The sequence below is a fragment of the Panthera tigris genome, chromosome A1 (genome assembly GCF_018350195.1).
Source record: "Panthera tigris isolate Pti1 chromosome A1, P.tigris_Pti1_mat1.1, whole genome shotgun sequence".
NCBI classification, from domain to species: Eukaryota; Metazoa; Chordata; class Mammalia; order Carnivora; family Felidae; genus Panthera; species Panthera tigris.
In genome coordinates, this window is record NC_056660.1 from 81,827,071 (window position 1) to 81,848,661 (window position 21,591).

A 21,591-nucleotide genomic window follows, 5' to 3' on the forward strand; every position below is an offset into this window, starting at 1 on the left:
GGCCCCAGTTTTCTGGCACTTTCTTTCTGACGCATGCCTTTACATATGAATTGCAGAACCGATGGATTCAAGAAACCATATACCATCCTCTGCCCTTCTAAAAATTGTAAATGAGACATTTCAGGATGAAGCAGCTGTAGGCAAAAGATTGTGCTGCACTTTTACGGGCCAGTTTGAATGTAGGGACCACTGCTCCCTCCACAGTTATGACCGCTTCCTAGGCAGGTACTCTGAGATCTAAGTACCCTAAATAAAACCCTCAGCACAGGGCCTGGACCTTGGCGGGCACTCAATACACACAGTCCTTCCTCTGTCTCCCCAGTACCAGCAATACCCATTTGCTGCTCGTAACGCTGATCCCTAGGAAGCTGGCCCAGCTACAGGCACACCCCATCTGGAGGGTGTAAGGGTCGGGCTCAGGAGGACAAGGTCCTGGTCCACAGGCACATGAAAGGCACCAGTTATGAAACAGTCTGGATGCTCCACACAGCACAGTACAATCAACACACACACCGCATTTATAAGGTTTGTGGTGACGGAGTGGTTCTGGACCCTGATTGTGGTGGTGGTTGCACAGACCTCCCCACACATGATGAAATGCACGGGATACACATGTGATTTGCACGTGCACGCACACACTGTATGTGTGCAGACATGTGAAAGTGGTGGGATCTGAGGTCTGTGCACTGCAGAATGTCTGTGTCCCAGCTGTGGCCAGTTACGCAGGATGTTGCCATGAGGAAAACGGCATGAAGGAACACAGGCCTTTCTTCACTTGGTTTTGTCTTTAAGGATAAATAGGAGAGCACACAGTTTGCTAATCATCATTGCCTGTGTACTATTTTCTGGGACTGTCTATGAATCTGTAAGCATTTCAAAATTAAAAGTTAAGTTTAAAAACAAGGGGAGAAAAAAGAAAAGCTACACTTGACAATGAAGTCAGACTTAAACCAGGGCTGGCCCAGTGTGAAGAACGCAGTGAAGACACATCGTGGCCGGCTGCTGGAGGAGGAGTCCTCATCACCGCCACAGCCTGTTCCACTGCTGAACAAAAGTCATGGGGAAACCGCCAAATCAAAAGGCAGGAATGGCACGTGGCCCTGTAGCCTTCCGTCTGCAGACGGGGTTTCTGGGCAGCCCGTGTGCTCCTGGTGTTAATTAGCTCATTGTCACTGCTACAGCTGCTCTTGGAATCTGGGCACACATGGGGATTCTGCAGTAGCTGTGTGTCTACTGATTTCTGCGGCACGTGTGGGCCCCTTGGCCAGAATTCAGTGTAAGCCACTGAGACAACATCTTTCTTGGGCTCAGCTCCTCAACCCTTCCCTCCCCCTGCCTCTTTCTCCAAGTCTGTGGATTGATCGCAGGGGCCACCAGGGGCCCCACAGCACATGGAAACTGGACGCTCTGCCTTCACCCTCACAGCTCAACCAAGGCTGAGGGTCTACAAGGAAGTGTGGGGACAAGCAGCCAGCCAGGGCCCCAAATGCCGGGCCAGGTGCCTGTGGGTGGGATGTGCCGGGCAGAGCAGGGTGCTCAGCAGCTACCTACTTTGGGGATTCTGTCCGAGGCACCACCTTGCCGCACATCAGGTCCCGTCCAGTATTCACAGAACCCCATTTTACATATGAGGAAACGAGGCTTGCTGGGGGCCCTGCCGACGTATTTCACTGGTGGATGGGGGCACTGGGCTTGGATCCAGGCCTGCCTATGCCAGACCCTGTGCTGGCTCCCATACCCTGGCCAAGCCCTGGCGACTCCCAGGACCGCTGACGACAGTGCTCCCATGTCCTGGTGTCACAGCGGTGCGCTATCCTCCCGCTTGTGGATTGCAGACACCAGCGCGGGCTTAGGAGCTCAGCTGGAAGCCACACAAGCAAGGTCGAGGGAGAAGAGAGGCTGTGGGCCACCCTCCCAGCGTGTGTTGTCCCAGATGCTTGGTGTGGGCATGGGCAGTGCCCCATCACAGAGAAGGGAGGGTTGGGAACTAGAACCCCACAGCCTCCCCACACCGGGGCAGGGGGTCAGTCCCTGATGACACATGGCCGAGAAGAGCCCAGGGGACGCTTCAGACGACAGGAAACTCGGTGACTGGTCACTTCCCTTCTCTCCAAACCCTCCTTTGCTACATGTGGGAGCTGGAAATGCACGCGGGCCCTTCCAGCAACTGGGACCCGCAGTACGAGGCTGTGCGTTCGCTCCTGCCCCAGCTTTGCTTTTGCTTGCCCATATTTTCTGTTCACCTTCAGTTCTGTGTAATTACTGTCCTTTCCAATTTTATGCTTCACACATGTCAAAGTGCGACAATAACCGAAAGAATGAACACAGTGAACAGGCCTAGGCGCATCGTGGATAAGAGGACGCACTTGCTAACCATCACTCCCTGTTAGGATCCCAGTCCTGCATCTGTCTCTGCAGCCACCCCGCAGCCCCTCCCACAGGCCCCACCGAGGCCTCACCTGCACTTCAGAGTCTGCATCCACGTGCTGCAGCTGGAACCACGTGTCCCTGTTGTGGTACTTGGGCAGGTCCTCCTTCTGGATGGCCACCTTCCCTACAACACACACGCAGAAGAAAAGCAGTCACACGAGGGGACAAACCCCCGAAACAACAAGCGGGGCTCTCCACCACCACCGCCAGGCTTCGCAGAGGCATCGTCCAGAACAGGTAACTGGGTAACCCAATAACACCATGCTGTCTTCCTTCCAGCGGGTCAGTACGTGCCACATTTCCTCTGGAAAGCCTCACATGGGACCTGGCTGGGGCTACCCATTCTGCTCCTTGATTCGAGGTTTTAGGAGAAGAAAAGCCTGCTCATCTGTCTGGTCCCAGGGAGCTCAGAACAGGCTGCCTCAGAATAGGCCGCTCTGAGCTGGAGGCAAGTGAGTGCCAGCAGGTGCAGGAAGAAGCCTTCCCAGAGCTCCCTTGGCTGCCCGCCCCCTGCAGCCCAGGAAATGTCTGAGGAGCAGAGGCTGCCATGGACCCTCGCTCAGGAGGTGTTATGGTGAGGAGGTCAGAGGGGTGCCCCCAGGATAGTCCTGCACAAACAGCCCTAACTCCACTAACCCCCATGTGCTCGCCTCCCAGTCTGCCACCCTTGGAGGCCCAAACTCTTTCCCCCTCGTCTGGTCGCTGCTCTGGACACAGACTGTCCAGCCTGCTCTTGGAGCAAGCCGTCACTGAGGTGTCCCCTGCGTGACATATGCCACAGGTGTTAACTCTCTTGTTAATCTCTCTGTGAGTCCAGTGTCACAGGGAGAACCTCGGTGGGCAGAGAGAAAGGTTTCCTCCAACCTGGGACTCCAGACCCCATGAGACTTACCCACTGGGCACAGAGGGGTACTTGGAAGGCAACACACGTGCCAAGAAGCCTGTCCAAGTGCCAGAGGGCTGGGCCCTCGGGACTTGGGACAACTGACTCCCACCATTGCTACCTTCAGCCCCCATGCACCCGTCCATTGGCCATTCATCATTTCGGCATATTTGTGTGGCTCCATATTCCCAAAGAGAAGGTCACAGCACCTCGCACCTCCCAGCCGGAAAACAGCCCTGGGAAAGACCCTGGAATCATGCCACTGGGCTCACTGGCACGGCCAGCACCAGTGTCCCCCCGCCCCCCGAGAAGCAGATGCAGTGGCAATGCCACTGACCACCTGGACCCCACTGGTTCAGCTCTCACCTGGAGGACCCTGCACAGCCACAGACCGCACGACATATCAGAGCCACTGCTGGCAGTTGACAGGTGGCCACGGAAGGGAGAAGACAGACGGCGAGAGGCAGGTGCAGAGCCAGGGACATGCAGCACACAAAGGCGCTACAGAAATGCAACAGAAGCCCAACTTACAGGCCACATGGGATCCCCTCCAGCAGCATCGTCATGGGGCAGGATGGCTCCCTCGGGACCCCCACTCCTCCACCTCGGTCCTCCCCGCCCCCAGCACCTGGCCTGCTGGGTCTCGGGCCTCCGACCACCCCCCACCACCCCCACACACGGCCACCAGGCAGACTGGCGAGAAAACACTGTCCTTCCTCTCTGCAGCTCTTGCAGACCGATCCCTTTTCCTCGCCACAGGAATGTGATTCTGAGTCCATGGAATAAAGCCATGTGAAAACAATTCTTGGAATTGAATTGAGCAATATATTTCATTGAAAAAAAAAAAAAAACCTTCAGACTGTGATTAGTGCAGCTGGATGGGAGGGTTACGTGTGAGGTTTGAAATTTTAAGTAACTGCAATGTTTTTATGAGCTTTAGTCGGAACAGGGAAGAGCCGCGTCTTTAATGCTTACGTGAACCCTACAGCTTACACATCCAGGCTTACACAGAAGTATACTAATGCGTCCTTTTTAAACGCATATATTAGAGTTTCTAAGTGCCGTTTGGAGACAATACCTAACCCACAAACTATAATATCTACTTAAATGTGTCCCCATCTATCTGAGTGACAGCAAAAGGTCACTGAGCCGCTCTGGGCCTCGCTGTCTCACAGTGGTGGTGCTGCCTGCCTTAACACAGTAAAAAGTCCAGGCTTATTTCCTCTCTGGGGTGCTACATCTGTGAGGGTCTGTTCAGAACACAGCATATGCCAGGTGGCACAAGAGGGCAGGTGACGCAGAGAACCTGGTACAGAGGGTGAGAGGACGTGGCGGAAGATGGATACAGAAACCTGCAGGAAGGTTAAGCTGACTTAATGAGGGACAGACAGATGCTTCCTGAAATGAGCCGGCAGCAGGGATGCTGCTCGTATCACTCCAGTTCACCCCGGCGTCCTAGCTAGCGCACAGAGGCAAGAAAAAGAAGCAAGGGCACGTACCCTAGAAAGGAAGAAATGTTTGCAGAATCTATAGGAAAAGATAGTAGAACAGGTGTGTTCAGCAAAACCACAGAATGCAAAGTAATACATAAAGATCAATTGTACTTGTGCATGCAAGCAATGAGAACAAAAAGTGAAATAAAGGGGCACCTGGGTGGCTCAGTTGGCTAAGTGTCTGACTCTTGATTTTGGCTCAGGTCATGATCTCAGGGCTGTGAGATCGAGGCCCACATGGGGCTCTGCACTAACAATGTGGAGTCTGCTTAATATTCTCTCTCTCCCTCTGCTCCTCCACTCACACACTCGTGCCCTCTTGGTCTCTATCTCTCTCAAAAAAGAATTGAAATAAAAAAAAAAAGTACCATTCACAAAATGATGCTTTTATGGCTTGTGCCTCTGGTGTGCTACCTAAGAAATCTTTGTCTACTCCATCAAAACCATAAAATACATAAGGATAAATACACACACACACACACATATATGTGTGTGTGTGTGTGTATTTATACATATGACGCGTATACTGAAAACCTATCACAAACACTGATGAGAGAGGTTAAGAGAAGACCAAGCATGTGCTCTATTAGAGGGTCCAAAGAGATGTTAAGATGTTAATTCTCCTCCAAATTAATCTACACACCTACACAATCTCAGTGGTGTTGGAAATTGAGAAGTGGATTAAAAAATGTGAGTCACAACTCGAAGGGCCTAGAACAGCAAAACAAGTTTGGAAAAGAACAGTTGACATGCTCACACCGCTGACTTGAGACTGGATTTGAGGCTACAGGCGCCGAGACAGCGGGCACCAGGGCCAGGCAAGGATCACAGACCAACGGACCAGGACAGAGGACCAGAAACAGACCCGTGCATATGAAGTTGGTGGTTTTCAGGAAGGCATCAGGGTAACTCAATGGATAAACCATTGCTGGATGGTCCTTCAGCAAACGAGGGTGCCACAACCCGACATTTATGAGAAAAAAAATGAACTTTGTGCCACATGTGCAATTCACCTGGAATAGATGTAAATGTAGGAGCTAAAACCATAAGCTTTCTACAAAAAAGGAGGAGGATGAGGAGGAAATCTTCACAGCCCTGGAGTAGGCAAAGATTTCTTAGATATGACATCAAAAATATAAACTATTAAAGAAAGAATTTTGACTAATTGGACTTCATCAAAATTAAAAACTTCTGGCCTTCAAGAGACACTGGTAAGAAAATGAACAAAGGGAAGAAAATATTTGTAAAACAAATGATCCAATGAAGCACTTGTATCCAGAATACACAAAAAACTTTAACAACTCTGTAATAAAACAACCCAGTTAAAAGGGCAAAAGATTTGGAAAATTCACCAAAGAAGAGATATAGACGGTAGACATATGAAAACATGCCTCATTCTTCATCATGAAAATGCAGTAAAAACCACAGTGAGATCCTACACACATATTAGAATGACAAAAATGGGTTAAAAATTAAAAGTGCCAACTCTGAGTGTGTGGAGAGGCTGTGTGGTTCCTGAGGCTCTCACGCAGCTGCGGAGAATTCAAGATGGCACAGTCACGGAGGAGCACGGCGTGGTAGTCTCTACCGGGGCAGACACACACCACAGCGGAGGGGGAACCTTTTTCCTCCTACCCTTCTAGGTTCTCTAGGGCTCTGCAACAGAGGAAAGATGAACAAGAGAACAACAAACAGAAGTTTACCAATATGTCTCTCAGATCTACATGGGGGAAACTCAGCAGTGCACAGGCACTTGTGCTAATGCAACATCTTAACCTGAAACAATGACAAATTTCAGAGAAGAGACACCAAGGAAAGGCCTTCAGGTTTCCAGGGCACAAACTGCAACAAGGGGTGAGTGGACTAAAGGGTGTCATGTAGACCCCTCTGGTGTCACCTTGAAGCTAACTCTAGGGTCATCTCGGTGATTAACTTCTGGCAAGTTCATGTCCTACTTTTAGGGCAGGCTGGAGATCTTTTCTTGTGCCTGCTTATTCTCAACTGCCTTCAGCTCAAAGTAATCCTTATGCCAAAGTGTGTATTTGGGAATGGCAAATTCTGCCATCTTTCAACACTTAGACGCCCTGGCAATCTGCCTCTTAGGAATCTTCCAAGAGAAACAAAAACACGTGTCAATATAAAGACCTGGTATAACGATAAGAGTGTTGCCAGCAGCTTTATTCACAACCACTAAAAATTGGAAACAACCCTCACTTCCATCCAGTGCTGAAGTGGTAAATAGCAGCACATGTGTACAAAGGGATGCTAGGTGAGGGGAGCATACTAGATGAAGGGAGCCAGACATGGCGGCCCACGTACTGTGTGGCTCCATTTGTGTGATACTCTGAAAAGGTAAGACTGTAGAAATAGATGCCACATGCTTTGTTGGGGGTGCTGAGGGTATAGGGAGTGCGTCAAAAGAGGCTGCAGGGAAGCTCTGGGGGATGGAAAGAAGTCTTAACTGTGGACCATTAACACGGCTGTCAACACCTGTCAGACTCCACGCCTGAAGAAGGTGCATTGCACCGCATAAAAATTATACTTCAATAAACCTCGTTATAAACAAAAGAATAAAGGTCTTGTTTCTGCCTCTCCCCTTTGGTAGAGAATCTGGAGGAAGCTGCTGCCAGTCCTGGGCTGGAGGGACAGCTGGAGAGACAGTGGTTTGAGCCAGGTCCCCCAGAGGAAGAGAGGCCTTGGGAGGACCCTGGGCAGGGGTGGCCACCAGAGCCAGAGGCTGGAGAGTGGGGAACGCCCCAGCCTCTGCCCCACCTCCCAATCCTGCCAGCCCAGACCTAACTGGAGGCTGGGTGGGTGGAGGGGGAGAAGGGGAGCCCAGGAGCGATCCAAGGGGCACAGGGACCGTTCACTAGAATCCCCCGTACCAAGTAGCATGGACTAAACACACTTCCTTGTTTTGGTCACCAAAACCATCAATGCCGTTCAGAGCCTTGGTCTGCACCACAGGACGGCTCTGTGTTGGTGCAATTCTAGCCCAAAGGAGAGCAGCCACACTTCAGTGTGTCTAGCAGCCGCATCCCGGTTAAAGGACATCCCCTGTGCACGAGAAGCACTGAAAGCAGCTACTGGACCACGGCCCCTCAACACACTGAGGCCACCTGGCTGGAAACCCTGCCTGATATCAACTCCTTCTGGTGCTAACCTTCTCTGGCCCAGGAAACCCCAGGCTGCCGACCACATGTGATGGACGGATCGCAGCCGATGTGCACCCTCCCGCGCAGGTCACTTCCAGTTACCCCCAAACCCACTCTGGATGTTTCTCGCCTGCAGCTGACCTTCAGCCCACAGGGGCACAGGGTGGACTGGAGGGAGGGCACCTGGACCAGGTCGCGGCACCCTGCTCCTGCAGCTCTGGGTTCTGTAATCAGCCCTCGCTATTAAGCTCCAGAGTCTGGACTATGTGTTTCCAGTGGGCACCTCCACCGGGACACACGTGCGGCACCAGGGAGCCTGGAGGTGAGTGCGGTTTCCTCCAGGTGTGCGATGCCATCAGACCCGACATCAGAAACCCCAAGAAGTCAGTGACACTGTGATTGATCCCATGGCATGAATTTATACTCTCATCGTGGTAACAACATAATCACTAGTCCTAACTTTAGTCTCTCCCTGGAGACCCAGGTCGTTGATTATTTCTACAGCTGCAAAAATGGTGGCGGGGCATCGACATCCAACTGCTGACATAGCAGTTTCAACGCCACCAAGACTGCTAAGCCATTATGCTGCTGGTTACCTTTAAAAATGGCAGAGGCCCGGGGCGCCTGGGAGCTCCATTGGTTAAGTGTCCGACTTCGGCTCAGGTCATGATCTTGCAGTTCATGGGTTCGAGTCCTGCATCAGGTTCTGTGCTGACAGCTCAGAGCCTGGAGCCTGCTTCGGATTCTGAGTCCCCTTCTCTCTGCCCCTCCCCTGATCATGCTCTGTGTGTGTCTCTCTCTCAAAAATAAATAAATATTAAAAAAAAATTTTAATGGCAGATGCCTTAAAGAGGATATCAATAAACAGCTTATTTGATTATTTTGAGGAGACATAACCAACAACCATTTGAGCAGTTTCTCTGGTTGAAATGTGCAAAAGTAGGGCACCTGGGGGCTCAGTCAGTTGAAAGTCCAACTCTTGATTTCAACTTGGGTCATGATCTCACAGCTCTTGAGTTCGAGCCCTGCATCAGGCTCCATGCTGCCATGAAGCCTGCTTGGGATTCTGTCTCTCCCTCTCTCTGTCCTTCCCCTGCTCCTGCTCTCTCTCTCAAAATAAATACACAAACATTAAAAAAAAATTTAAATGTGCAAATATAATTTTTTATCCTTAAGATTACCACTCAAAAAAGCTTTCCTATGTCTCCAAAGATAAATCAAATCTTCTTCATTATAGTGTAATCTGAGTCAACACGGAAACCATCTGGGAAGCCTCTGGGTACTGGATGACATCTGATGCTCAGACTGAAGACCTATCACACACCAGCAGGATGAAAAGGGGATCCAGAGCGAGAGCAGGTTCTGGGGTGACGCGCAGGAGACCCACTAAAGGGTCTTTGGCAGGAAGGACCAAAGCGGGTGCGGACACACCCCCTCCTCCCATGCCTCTGCTAACACTGGTAACCACTCCCCTACAAAAACGACAGGAGATGCTTAGCACACATGCTAGCTGTGCATCTTCAGGCAAGTATCTTACCCTCTCTGAGCCCACTGCTTCTTCTTTAGCAAGTGCAGGTGGTACCTACTTCCAGGGGTTATGCCCATGAAAATACTGGCACAGTGTCTGGCATGTACCTGCGTCCAATACGTGTTAGTTTCCTTTTAACTGTTAGGATCAGCTGAGGAGCCCCACAAAACCAGGGAGTTTCAGGCTCAGCCCCCGAAGACAGGCTGCACACGAGCTCATCACCACAGGCTAGTCAGATGTCAGGAAATGGAGGCGCGTTTAGAGACTTCTTGCGTTAGGAAGGTGTGGCAGGCACCCCCATGATGGTGGTGGTCTGTGTGGATGCACAGTGGGGGCCATGCTTGTGTGTGTGAATGGAGACAGAGAGGCTCCTGTGGACATTGAGAGGTTTAGTCCAGATAACAATTTGAGTCAGATTACGAAAGGTCTTCAATGCATGCTACGGAGTACAGACTTTCCTCTCTGAGCCACATCCAGCAGTACAGCTACAAGCTTGACAATTTCTCCCTCCCTTCCCTTCTCTCCTTCTTTTTCTTCCCTCCTTTCTTCTCCTTCCCTCCCTTTCCATTCCTTTCTTCCTTTTTTTTTTTTTAAATATTAATCAGGCTCTACAATGGAAGCACGTAGCCCCAGAAAAGGGTTTCTTCAGGAGGGGGAGTGTCTATAAAACACTGAATTTCTAAAATGGGATAAATATAACGTATGGAGGTACGTTATATTGTCTTTCAACAAATGTTTGGTGACTGTCTCCCAAGCCAAAGCCGGATGTTAGGGAGAGACTGGGTCCAGACTGTCCTGAGCTTTCTCGTAGGTGCAGAGGGATGCCAGTGGTCAGCTGCTCACAGGGAGGAGGTGCCAATGGCCGGCATGAAGAAAGGGCAGCTCTGGAAGCTGTGGGAGAATGGAAGGATGGAGGGAGAGAGAGGCAAGCTCTGCGGCCACGGTCCAAGCAGAGTGCAGGGGGTCGGGGCCACCCCTGGGATGGGAGAAAAGTGGACTCCAGGGTACTCCAGGGTACTGGGTCTCAGTGGGTCAGTCAGGAAGGTGAGGAAGGGGCAGGTGTGGGTTTTACCTGGTGATGAGGAACCTTGGGCCACCACCAGTTCAGCATGACAACCACAGGGGGCTGTGGGGCAGCCACACTTAAGGCTGGGCACCAAGGACGCAGCAGAGAAACAGCCAGCTGGGGCGGCAGCTGGACAGCATGAGGCCGGAGGCTGCGGAGGGGGGGGGGGGGTCACCACTGCCTCGGGGCTACTGGCTGGGACAGAAATACCCCTCACTGGCTGTGCAGGTGACCTTCTCCGCAGCCGGATGCCCCAAGAGAGCGCAGGAGAGAGGCATGAACACTCCATGATTCAAATGCTCTACTGCAGAGCTAAGTCCCCCAAACGCCGCCCCAGGAGCAGCCATGGCCACAACACGGGCATCACATGGGGCCTGGAATTCAGAAACTACACTTGTGCCCACACTTAGCCTCTCAATTCCTAGTTTTCGTGCCACAGGAACATGAATAGGGTCTTCCTGGGACAAGTACCCTCTTGATTGGATAGGCCCTCCTTCCTCTCCAGCAGTGCTCCCCCGAGATGCTCGCGCCTCTGAGAGCCCCAGTACTATCCCAATCTCCGTGGAGGAAGTCAAGAGTCAGGGACAGGGACAGCCTGGGGAAGTGGGAGGTGTCCTCTATACACTGGTTCCTCAGAGGAGCCCTTGGAAGTCATTTGGGGACAGGCTAGGGGGTCTCTGTACCCTGACTTTGAAGGACAGTTCTGAAGCCTTTGCCAGTGTGGCCTGGTGTCTGCCATGTGAATTCATGGTGTGAAGTTTCTCTACACGCCGATGGGTAGGAGGGACTTAGGCAGCTTGTCCCTGCCACGGACGACACAGGAGGCCCATCCAGGGAGGCCCATCCATGCCACAGAGGACTCAGGAGGCCCATCCAGGGCACGGGGGACGTGGGAGGCCTGCCCCAGCCACCTCGCCAAAGCTAGGCCAGCCCCGTGATCACTGCCACTCCCCACCGCCACTCTGCACGGCCAGAGAGGCCAGGCCAAGAATGCTGATGGGCACTGCTGGCTCCAAGCAGAGGACCTGGAGGAGACACTGGTGGCTGGCCAGAATGAGATCCCATCCAGAAGAGGCAGAAGAAGTGAAGAAAACATCCATTTCAGTACCTACCTATGATGGAATCCCTCCGGAAAACATCTCTATCGAAAATGTAAAATGACAGGTGCCGAAAATTCCGAGGAATTTCGCAGTAGAAGTCTTCTCCGTAGAAAGGGCTGAGAAATAAACAGAATGGGCTCTGTTAGACTGTGGGAGCCGCGGCCTTGCTATCTGCTGGCAGGTGCGGGAACCTGAAGACTGAGCACCAGCCTAGGGCACACGTGTGTCACCTCACCTTTACATGTCACACTGCGCAAGTGGCCTGCTATGCTGGCGGAGAGCTCCACGCAGTAAGAGTTGCGCCCACTGTGTGTGCCCAGGACCGCTGCGACACTCTGAGTGGGCAGCAGCTGGCAGGCCCCCTTTATGCATTCAAGGAAAACTCGGCGTCCCAGTTTCAGACCACGCCCCTTTTGTCCCAGAAGTCGGGGTGAAACCCACACTTCTCACAGGGGAGAGGACCCCTGCCCACCAAGCTGAGCCTCCACACAGACCCTGTGCGTGAGTCACTGCGCAGGACACTCAGTGGCTTTTGGGCAGAAAGCCAGAGGCCCTGTCATTAAACAGACCCCAGGTGCTCTGGGTGGGCAGGGCTGAGGTCAGCAAATGTGGCTTGCGGACAGAGGACGTACACTGAAAACAGCCCTGCACCAGGCCGGTTGCAGCTGCTGACAAGGTGGTCAGCAGATCACTGCAGCGCACACACAGCTGCCTCGGACTTTGGTGTGCCCACCCCACGCACGCTCATGGCAAGGGTCCACAGCAGGAAACATAATCAGTCAAGGAAGAGCTAGAACAGCATGCTACATTGGTTAGAAAACGAGCCACATTCGTTCCTGCTCAAGCTGGAAAGGTGAAGAGGGACAGTGGTGCCCGGAGTGGAAGTTTACGGGGAGGGACACAGAGGTGCCCCAGAGAAAAAGGGAGGGGGCGGTGTCAGCTCACTCATCACCAGTCCTGAGATGACCCCCACCCCATGCTTAGGCATCTCTGAAGTCAGATGTCCCCTGCAGACAGCGTAAGGAAGGACTGCTCACACGTTAATTAGCCGTAACAAGATGGTGCCTCTCAGAACTGACCAATGCCACAGACCCCTGGGATACGGTGTTTCTGTGGCACGATGTGCCATGGTTCCATGTGGCTCAGTTGGTGTCTGCTTCCTACCATTCCGCTCCAGCAGGAAATAATGAAATATCCTAAAACACAGGCACTTGACACGTCAGTCAAAATTACCCAGCTCCTGAAGCTCACGGGCCTCATCTCGACTCACTCCGTAGTTGGATCAGCTCAGCATGGAAGGACAGACAGACGGAGCGTATGGGCCCTGGGATCAGCTCAGCATGGCCCGGTGGCCCCAGAAGGATGGAACATATGGGCCCTGGGATCAGCTCAGCAGGGCCCGGTGGCCCCAGAAGGATGGAGCGTATGGGTCCGTGCTGGGGCTAGAAAGAGACCCCATGAGGAAAACAGACCCACGACTGTTGGTTTGTTGATGCCAGCCCCCCAGGTAGGGGATGCACCAGCCCCTGGATGGGGGGCAGAGGGTGCGGTCAGGCCAGCCCCCCAGGTTGGGGACGCACCAGCCCCTTGGGGGGGGCAGAGGGTGCGGTCAGGCCTCTGTCCTCTCTGCATGGCCGGGACAGGCTGCCTGAGTCCTGTCCCAGGCTCATGCTTGACATGAGGCAGAAGCAAGGAGCAGGTCAGTGCCCTGGCCTGGGCCCCCAATCCCAGCGTGTGGGACTCTGGTGTTTGCTCTCCACATGGAGCCGTCTTCACTCAGGTTGCAAGTCAGAACTACCTGCACAGGCTTGGAGAAAACGTGGCTGCCCTGGCCCTGTCCCCTGAGAACCCTCTCCAGGGTGAGGGGCCACAAAGCAGGAATCTTTAATCCCACACCCACATGAGTGTCTAACACAAGCTGCCAGGTCATTACGGTCTCTGAACCAACCACACGTTACACATGGGCAGCATACAGATCCCTTCAGTGGTGCAGAACCCCACCTTGTACCCTCGGGCATGCCACGCGGGGCCAGGCTTCATCTTAGAGGCCACAGGGAGCCACACTCCAGGTGATGCCTGGCCCTGGGCAGCAAGCCCGTGCTCCTGAGGGGCTGGTGGCATCTGATAGAGCCCAGGCCTGTGCTCCGAGGCTCTGTCTGCAGGTACTAGGTCCCCGGTGACCACACCTGTCCTTCCCCAATGGAGCAAAGGCACCCAGGAAAGACACTGTCTTCCCTGTGTGTTGATTCCTAATTAGACTTACACGGATGTTCTTGGAACTGCCCTGTGCTTTGCTCCCTTTGGCCTGAACTGTTTGCTTTAAAAAACACACACATTCGTGGATAGGAATGTTACCTATAACTGTTAACTAAAAGCAAGAAATAGCTTTTTCTTCTTGAGAATGAAACTGTATTGAGAATTTTGCTTTATAAAATCAAAAGTAGGCTCACGAGGATGGCCAGAACTGAAAAGACAGAGAACAAGTGTGAACCCTGACATGTTGCCTGCAGGAACATAACACGGGGCACCACTTGGGCAAACAGTGGCAGCTCCTCAAAGCGGTAAACAGAGTAAGCATGTGGCCCAACAACCCCCACGCCCAGAGCAGGGGAAACACACGTCCGCACAAATACTTGCACATGAAAGTTTACAGCAGTGTTCGTACCAGCCAAAAAGTGAAACCCAAAAATCCGCCAACAGAGGAACGGATACACAAGGTGTGGTTCAGTCCACACAGGGGAATATCATCAGCCGTGGGACGGAGACACGATTTGCCACCTGCTGCCACGTGGGTGCACCTTGAAATCATGACGCTCAGGGAGAGAAGCCATAAAAGGCCACACACGGTGTGATTCCATCTGCATGAAATGCCCCAAACAGGCAAATGTGGGGAGACAGAAAGTCTACTGGCGGCTGCCAGAGAGCAGGGTACCGGCAGGAAATGGGGGGCAGCAGAGGGGATGGGCTTCTTTGAGGGAGACAAAAATGTCCCGCATTGACCGCGGTGTGAGCTACAACCCCAAATATACTAAACCCACAGAGCTGTACATTTTAAATAGTTAGTTGTATGGCATGTGGATTATGTCTCAATAACGCTATTTTTTTAAAAACCAAAATTTCAGGGGCGCCTGGGTGGCTCAGTCGGTTAGGCGTCCGACTTTGGCTCAGGTCATGATCTCACAGCTCATGAGTTCGAGCCCTGCGTCAGGTTCTGTGCTGACAGCTCAGAGCCTGAAGCCTGCTTCTCACTCTGTGTCTCCCTCTCTCTGCTCCTCCCCTGCTTGTGCTCTGTCTCTCTCTGTCTCTCAAAAATGAATAAATGTAAAAAAAATTTTTAAAAAAAACCAAAATTTCAGGGTGCCTGGGTGGCTCAGTTGGTTAAGCGTCCGACTTCGGCTCAGGTCATGATCTCGCAGTTCGTGGGTTCGAGTCCCACGTCAGGCTCTTTGCTGACAGCTCAGAGCCTGGAGCCTGCTTCGGATTCTGTGTCTCCCTCCCTCTCTGCCCCTCTCCCCACTCACGCTTTGTCTCTGAAAAATGAATAAATGTTAAAAAAAATTTTTAAAAAACCAAAATTTTAAAAATACATAAAGAAGTCAGAAAGTGAAAGCCAGAGTTAGCATTATAGGGGATATCCTGCTAGATTTTTCCTCTGGAGATATATGAATAGATATAGATGGGGGTGCATGTTTTTAGATAGAAGCGGGATTACATGATGCATCCTTATACACAGTCTGCTTTTTCCTTTGATATCATGCCAAGGACCACTTTCCAAACAAGTACATAACAAGTCTGTCGCCAAAGAGCACCTGAGGTGTGAGTGAGCACAGCAGCTTGATTCGCCCTCGCCAACCCTGACGGGCATGGGCGCCTTCCTGCCTTGCCGTCGTTGGGGGGGGGGGGGGCGGCTGCGGGTGGCCACCCGCCCGAGAAGGACCCCCAGGCAGAAGGGTGCTCACGGTCTGAAGGCTGTGGTGTGGAACGCCCCTCTAGAAAGTGGGGACAGATTCAGCCCACACCTACCCACAAGATTCTCAGCAGCATTTACAAACCTGTCTGGTCTGATGGCAAACTAAGCATGCTGCTTCCACCGGCTCAACAGCAGCCACACAAGCATGAGTGTGTCCGCTGAAACGCCTCTGGCCCAGGCTCTCTTAACGCCCATCTGTGTTCAGGATATTCATCCACTGAGAACTTTCAAATTTGTGTTGCAGCTTAGGAGACAAATAACTGACACGCAGCACGTGAGAAATGCCTTATTAACTGGAAACACCACAACGTGGTTAATAGTATCGGTCATCAATGGGCAAGGATGGGCGTGTGGTCCCGCCTTTTCCGAAACGTGGGAGGGACCCTGCCCTCAGGAGCTGAGGCCGCCCAGGCAGCAAGGCCTTTCAGAAAGACCAGCTGTGGCACTGTGGGGGCAGGACGGTGGACGGCAGCAGACCCACGCGGGGTGTGAGTGGGCCGGGCCTCGCCGTCGGTACCCTTCCCCTGAGTGTCCCCCAGCCCAGGACACACTGGCATGGTCATCCGGACAACCCCACCCCCTTCACGGGCAGCAGAAGTGGAAGTGTGTTTGCAAAGAGAAGGAAACTGAAGCCTTCTCCATCCCTGCCCTTCTCCGTGTGCCCGGCAGGACAGTATCTGCTTTCTGGTGAACTCAAAGGGGCCCCAGCTCCCAGCCTCCCCTTCCTTCCCATTAGTGTCTTAACCTGGGGCATCTCTCTGCACAGACCCCACTTTGCCCCGACCAAGGTCAGCAGCTGTCAGACGTGCGATTAATGCCCCACACAGTCAGCCCGCACTTGCAGCCTCGGGGCTCCAGAAAAGCAGCCCGAAGGACCCGGCTTGCCCTAAATGCTGCTGCCTGACGGAGGAAGTCACGCGTCCCGCGGCACCCACCTCTGAGGCTGGCCAGGGTGACGAGCTCTTTCCCTCAGTAACAGCAGGAGAAACTCGGATGGAACTTCACAGCATCAAGGGATCACACACAAACAAAACACCTCCAGACCAATCTTCAACAAGGAGGAACCACCTGTGGCCCCTCCGCTCCTCCCACAGCCCAGCGGTTCACACGGGGCCTCGGCTGGGACCCGTGGGAAACCTTGCGCTTGTCCCTGAGTAATTTCCTAACGTCCAGGGTTGGGGCAGGGGGAGGGGCAGGGCTGCCTCAGCTGGGGTCGCTGGCAGATTTGGGGGAGACGGGAAGGAAAGAATAAGGAACGCCACAGAGTGACTCCGTGAGACGTCCATTCTTAGGACGGTCTTCGTAACAGTCTGAGCAATGGATGTGCCAAGGAGAAGGCCCGTTAAGGTCAGAGCACCCAGAAGCAGCAGGTCCGGGCTCCCAGCGGGAATGTGGGGCCCACCTCATGGCCCAGGACGAACTGGGAGCCAGGTGGGCAGAGCAGGTTTTCTAGAAAGGGCTGCAGCCCGTCTCCAAACAGCTCCGAATTCAGCTAATAAAACGTGCGTGTGGTTAAATCATTAACTGAAAGCTAGATTAAAATTTCATTAAGCCAATTCATTGCATTTCATTGCATGCAATTTCATTGCATGGGGGGTCACACAGCACTCTTGCTGCTGGGACTGGAGGGGTGGAGCTACGTCTCCACCAGGAAGGAGAGAATCAGATCAGTTTTCGTCCCAATGCTGGGTGGGCAGAAGTGTCCTGCCTGGACCCCACACACTTGTCACCTGGGTCAGTCACTGCCTGCACTGGCAGTGCAGCTCCGAAGGGTCCACGGCGGCTACTGCCGACCACAGGGACACCGAGGACACTCAAGGGTGCTGGCCTGGCAGGTGGGGCCGGAGGGGCCTCAGGTCAGCACTGGGCAGGCACGGGACCAGGCAGGAAACACACACAGGGGGCTGTTCACACTCTTCCCGCGGCACCAGGACCCAAACTAGAGATATCTCCTGGAGCGCCCCAGAACCGGGTAAAGGTGAGGGGAGGGAACGATTCCCTGCCTGGTGCGCCCCAGGACCGACCATGGTGCGGGGGACGGTTCCCCACCTGGAGCGCCCCAGGACCGTTGGTGGGTTAGGATCCCTGCCTGCAGCACCCCAGGATCTACTCCAGCTGGCAAGAAATGTCTGGGCCTAAAGTCCGCATTTATGTCCAAAAAACTTTTTTTTTTAACTTTAAGTGGAGAAATTGGAGATAAGAGTAAACATCAGGAGAAAATGTTACGCATGTAGCCTCATGAGTCAAAGTCAGTGTCTGCTCACCAACAACTTGGTCTTTACTGACAACTTACAGAAAATGAAGTGTGTCTTCCCAAATCACAGACCCCTTCCCGTCCCTTTCAGATTCACCATCTGGGGTCTTCCCTGGTTTAGTCACCCCCACCACATTGCAGTGCTGTCTTCTGAGCAATCTGTACCTTTCGGGGTGAGCAGAAGACGCTCCCGGGTCACAGGCCCAAGAGGCACACACGCACCCACTCCACCATCTTGCACTGGGACGTTCTCAGCAAGAAGGATGTGAGGTGCTGTCACCACGCCCATGCCCGCCAACGCGATAGCGAGCTAGTGCACCTTGTCACTTGGCTCCAGAAAGTGGTTATTTTACTGTCTAACTCCTAACTTTATGTAAAAAAGCAAAACCAAAGCATACAAACAAAAGAACAAAAAAACCTCCCCAGAATCCCACTCTCCCTCCCCCACAAATAACCACATTGACATTTATGTCCATATATTCCAGACCGTTTGGGGAACACAGCCTTGTAATCTGCCCTCACGACTCAGCAAACGTTACCACCCCGAAGAGCGTGGGCAGCTCCCACGTTAAGGGGCCACCGGAGCCCCCGCTCTGCAGGAAGACAAGACGGGGGCTGCAGGCCAGGACCGTGCGGTCGGCCCCTTCCCCTCACATGGCGACGCAAATGTGAGCAGGTGAGAGGAGGCAGAAGGTGGCTGCACCAGGGCAGGGTCCTGGAGCAGCTGTGGGGACAGGCTCAGCACCGCGGGCACGAGGGCTGCCGGTAGGAAAGGCGAGGCTCACATCAGGAGCCTCTCCGGCCAGGAGCTGTCACACATCCTGGGGGAAAAGGGAGCCAGTGTCACCCTCACAGTAATCACCTACACCGACAAAAGGCAATGAAGACACTAGCACTTTGTGGAACCTTCTTGCAAAGGAGTAGGCTAACCCAGCACTTAAGAGGTCTTGTTTTTAACTTCTTTTGTGCCTGTAGCATCAGTACCCTCCTTCTACTGGATAAAATGGTGATTTCCTCCAGGGTAACCTTCCCCACCCCTGTAGTGCAAGCAGGAGGTGACCCTCCTGAATGGGACCAAAGATGTGCTCGGCAGACGTGCCGTGCTGTCCAGGACCCAGTCGGTCCAATGTCCTAGAGCCTTTAGTTCAGGTACACAGTAAACAGATAATGAGGTGCCATTTAAGTGATGACACAATCACAACCCTAAAAAGTTACACAAAGTTCGCTCTCAACATCAGGAAGGTTTTTTCCGAGTAAGAAAGAAACTTTGCCCAAAACCACCCTTCAGAGGAAAGGGCTCCTTCGCTCTCACAAGCGGGTCTGCAGCGGATGCTCCCCCACCCCCGCTCCCCCACATCAAAAGGAGAGGAAAGAAAAGGGAAAGAGAAGAACAAACTAGGCCCTCTCCCTAAGAAATCGGCTGAGTAATCACCAGTGAGTGCTGGGGACACCACGCAGTGTGGTCACAGCCTGCTGCCGCCCCAGAGACCACCATCTGCTGGTGAGGAGGAGGAGGAGGGAGACACGTGTCCCCTTCTCTCTCACATTCTGTCTGCACTTCCTACAGAGTCCAAACACATGCTGTGCAGCAGCTAAGCCCGAGGCTGACCTGCCCCAGAGGCTGCGGAAACTCCCGCTGGAGCTCCGTGTCCCTCCAGAGCATGAGGCCTGGCCAGGCCACCAAGCCCTTTGGCTCTTCAAGTTCACAGACCAGATGGAGGCTCCTGTTTTCCCGGCGACTCTGCCACCTGAAGCATCGGACCCGAGAGGAAATGCTGGTCCTGGTGGAGGCGTGCTGGGGGTGCAAGATGCCACGGCGCAGTGAGGCGGGACCTCCTTGGAGGTGACTACCCCTGGGGTGTGGCGGGCCGAGCCCACACTGCAGACTGTAGGTATCACCAGCTCATGGCCCAATGTGCCCACTTCCTTCTGTCTGGCAGCCGCCGTTGGAGTTGGGGCCTTCTTCCTCTGGCCCCCGATAGCGGCAGAGGCCTACACACGGCCTTCTGCTCCTGGGCTCTGCCCTCCGGCCACGGCTGCTCAGGCCGGAATCTTAAAATACCGTCTTGTTCCAGCTGCTGTCCCATGCGGGCTCCTACCGTTCTCTCTCCCCTCACTGTGGGAAACCTCAGGACACACGTTTAGACACCATTCTGTTTGGTCCTTGACCCTCTCTTCATCCTTCCTTCCCATTTCTTTGTGCACCTGGGGTACGGCTCCACTAGGCCTTCTAGTTTACGAAGTCTCCCTTCAGCTGTGTCTCAGCAGCTATGTATTCATGCAGAGTTTTTCACTTTAATTCGTGTCTTCCTCATTTCTAGAAATTCTACCTGGTTCTTTTGTAAACTGGTTCATCACTTTACCATTTCTCACCCCGTGCCTGTTTTTAATCTTGTCTCTGATTACTTCAAATTCCTTAAACTTTGTTGGCTGACCTGCAAACTCAAAGGTCTGACTCTGTGGTCTATTGTTTCAGCAAATACACACAACACTTTATCTCTTGTGTTCCTTGTGAATCTTCTCCTCGGAGAACACAGACGAAGATTCTTTAAGGTGTGAACTGAAGGATATGCTTGAATTTGCTTTGACTGGCTTTTCATCAGCTCGGTGGACGTCACAAGCTACTAATCCAGGACTACAGTAATGTACGTGCATGGACTGAGGTTTCTGGACCACAGACACAGTATGGATTCAGGCCTGCAAACTCACAAGACAGCTGATTTTCGGTTTCAAACATTTGGCGCCAAGTGGAGGCAGCAATTTTTCTTGCCAACTTCTTGGATGGGGTGGATTTATTTGCCTTTTGTAAATAACTACTATAGAGGAGAACTCTGGGCTACCAGCTCACAAGGCCCACCAGTGTGAATAGGGTTTTGCCTCGATACTCAATGACCAAACGCACCCATGTTTTAAGCTCCTGGAATTATACTGTTGGTGTCTTTCTTTGCTATCAGCTTTCACTTTCTGCTTACAGCATCCTCTCCTTGTCTGGCATATTAGATAAGCACTCGATAAATACTCATTGAGCTAATAAAGAAACAAACAAAAACAGCCAAGCTTGTTGAAACTGTGTGTAAGGAGAGCATGAACATTCCACCAAGAGTTGGACGCTCTGATGAGCTCACGAGAGCTCACTGGCTTCTTGGGACACCATTTTGGGGGTTACCACTTGATTCTGGCTATTTCTCAGAGGGCTGATTCTCCAAACAGAACATATTACCACATCATCACTTTCATTTAGCTCTCGGCCTCCGTTTCCTTCTCTAGCACACTCTCAGTGTCACCAAAGTCAGAAGCCACCATTTCTATTTCTAAACTTGTGTGAAATGCTTTGAAGACTGTGACTCCAATTCTCAGCCTTATCTAAAACAGAGGCTCCCAAACACAGTCCAGGTCTGGGGGAGGTCCAGCTTCCCCGGGACTACAGGAACTTTCCAGGTGTATCCCCATGGGCCTCCAACATCAGCTGTGTAAACACGGGAAGGATTTATCCGGCATCAGGACAATGGAAATAACCCTGAAGGTTCCCTGGCACCACCTTCGCCATCAGCCCCAAAGCCGGACTTGACTCCTGACAAAGTCCTCAGGCTTCTGCAGAGAATCTTGCATGAAACAACCACGCCCACTTGGCCTCGAGGGCGGCCCTGAGTGCTGGTGGCCCTGGTGCAGACGGAGCACGAAAGGTGTCCCCGAGTTTCAGGGCCAGGAGATC

The 21,591-nt window shown here is 52.8% G+C and overlaps 1 protein-coding gene across 1 annotated transcript in view; it reads right to left on the bottom strand.

The window, feature by feature from the left end:
- The window catches only part of RASA3 (RAS p21 protein activator 3), a 119,425-nt gene that overhangs the window by 47,701 nt on the left and 50,133 nt on the right, over positions 1–21,591 (bottom strand). Inside the window, exons 3-4 of the mRNA XM_042980792.1 lie at positions 11,668–11,771; positions 2,460–2,554 (exon numbers count right to left, since the gene is read on the bottom strand). Coding sequence (XP_042836726.1) covers positions 2,460–2,554; positions 11,668–11,771 — 199 coding nt within the window. The remainder of the gene's footprint in view (positions 1–2,459; positions 2,555–11,667; positions 11,772–21,591) is intronic.